Genomic DNA, 1638 nt, shown 5'->3' on the forward strand with positions numbered 1-1638 from the left:
TTGAGAGAATGTGTAATAACATTCTCAGTGCTTATTCAATCAGATTGTGATAAATCTTTCTAAATTGAGACAGATGCATCTGAATGAGCTATCAGAGACACTCTTCTATAGATGAGTAAGAATGACAAGCTGCATCTGATGATATACAATGATAGGAAACTATCAGACATTGAGCTCAATTACTCAGTGTATGAAAAGAAATTACTAGTGATCAAGCATGTGCTGATGTTATGAGATAGATATATTGACAATAGACATACAATAACAGTGATCACAGATCATGAAAGTCTTGTCTATTTACAATTAATAATAGAATCTTTCAAACACTTAGTATATTAAATCTCAGAGTTCTAAGTGTATAATCTTCATATCAAATACTGAAAGAGATCAGACACTGTGATATCTGATGCAATCAGTTACAGACCTGATTTCATAAGTGAGAGTTCTGCAAACCAGGTATAAGAGAAGTTCACATTAAACACACTGAGAGAGTGCAAGGAATCAGAATAAGTGAATACAATGATCTCTTACTTAAAGAATGATAAGATGTCAAATAATAAGCATCTCATGAAAGTAGTAGAAGAGATGCTTTCAAACTTTAAGCTGAAAAAATTGAAAAATGATGTTATGCTTTACTATAATCTAGAATATGCAGAAGCTCTCTATCTAGAATATTCATTTAGATGTGACTTGATGACTCACATGCACAAGGAATTCAGTCACTTAGAAAGCCCTGAACTCATAAGTGTACTTGAATCAAGAGTATACTGATCAAGCATGACTGAGAACATTCAGATAGACACTTACAAGTGTCTGAATTATCAGGTTGTGAAAGAATCTAAGAAAGAGTTAGAATGTGAGAAAGTGCACCATCAGATAAAGTATATAATACAACTGTTTAAATAATGAGAGATGAATCTCATAGATCTATTACTGTAAATATCAAATGAAAATTGATGAATAATCACTGCTATTGATTACAATACTGACTGATTAGTCATGAAACAGTTTCAGAGACAACAGAGAAGATGATGATGAAGTTTCTACATGATGAGATCTATATCAACTATGAAATGCCACATGAGATTCTAACTGATAATAATGTGAATCTTGTAGAAGAAGCAGTGAGGCATTTCATGAGTCAGTTACAGATAAGATATTATAGAACAATGTCATATTATTCATGGACAAATGAGAAGATGAAATACTTGAATGAAATCTTGAGTAACATGCTGATAAAATATCTAGTGAGCAAGTCTACAAGACTATGAGATGAATATCTCAGACAGGTGCTATTAGCCACACAGATTCAACAGTATGCAGTCATCAAGTGTTTATCATTCTACCTGTTGTATGAATTGCATCCGCACATCCTAGAGAATTCTTTAAAAAAGGTGAGAAAGGGAACAGCAGTTGCAGATGCAACAGTCACAGGTGCAACAGTTGCAGATGTAGCAGAAACAGCAGTTGCAGATGCAGCAGTCATGAACACAGAATCAAGATTGAAAGAGATCAGTCATACACATGCAAAAGCTAACAAGTTACTTCTGAACTGAGCAATTCAATTGAAAAGAATACAAGACTCACTAGTTAAGAAATTGAGTCTCAAGATGAAAATGTAAGTTCTTATACACAATG

The 1638-nt window shown here is 33.2% G+C and overlaps 1 protein-coding gene across 1 annotated transcript; it reads left to right on the forward strand.

Annotated features, from left to right (window-relative positions):
- Positions 1–777: 777 nt before the first annotated feature.
- BDBG_17004 (uncharacterized protein) lies at positions 778–1271 on the forward strand (the record flags this gene model as incomplete). The annotated part of the gene is made up of 3 exons (XM_031724829.1): positions 778–856; positions 1009–1140; positions 1249–1271. 3 exons carry the CDS (start codon positions 778–780, stop codon positions 1269–1271), a joined length of 234 nt encoding a protein of 77 aa, XP_031578242.1.
- Between the last annotated feature and the right edge of the window lie 367 nt (positions 1272–1638).

Source organism: Blastomyces gilchristii, assembly GCF_000003855.2.
Source record: "Blastomyces gilchristii SLH14081 genomic scaffold supercont1.7, whole genome shotgun sequence".
NCBI lineage: Eukaryota > Fungi > Ascomycota > Eurotiomycetes > Onygenales > Ajellomycetaceae > Blastomyces > Blastomyces gilchristii.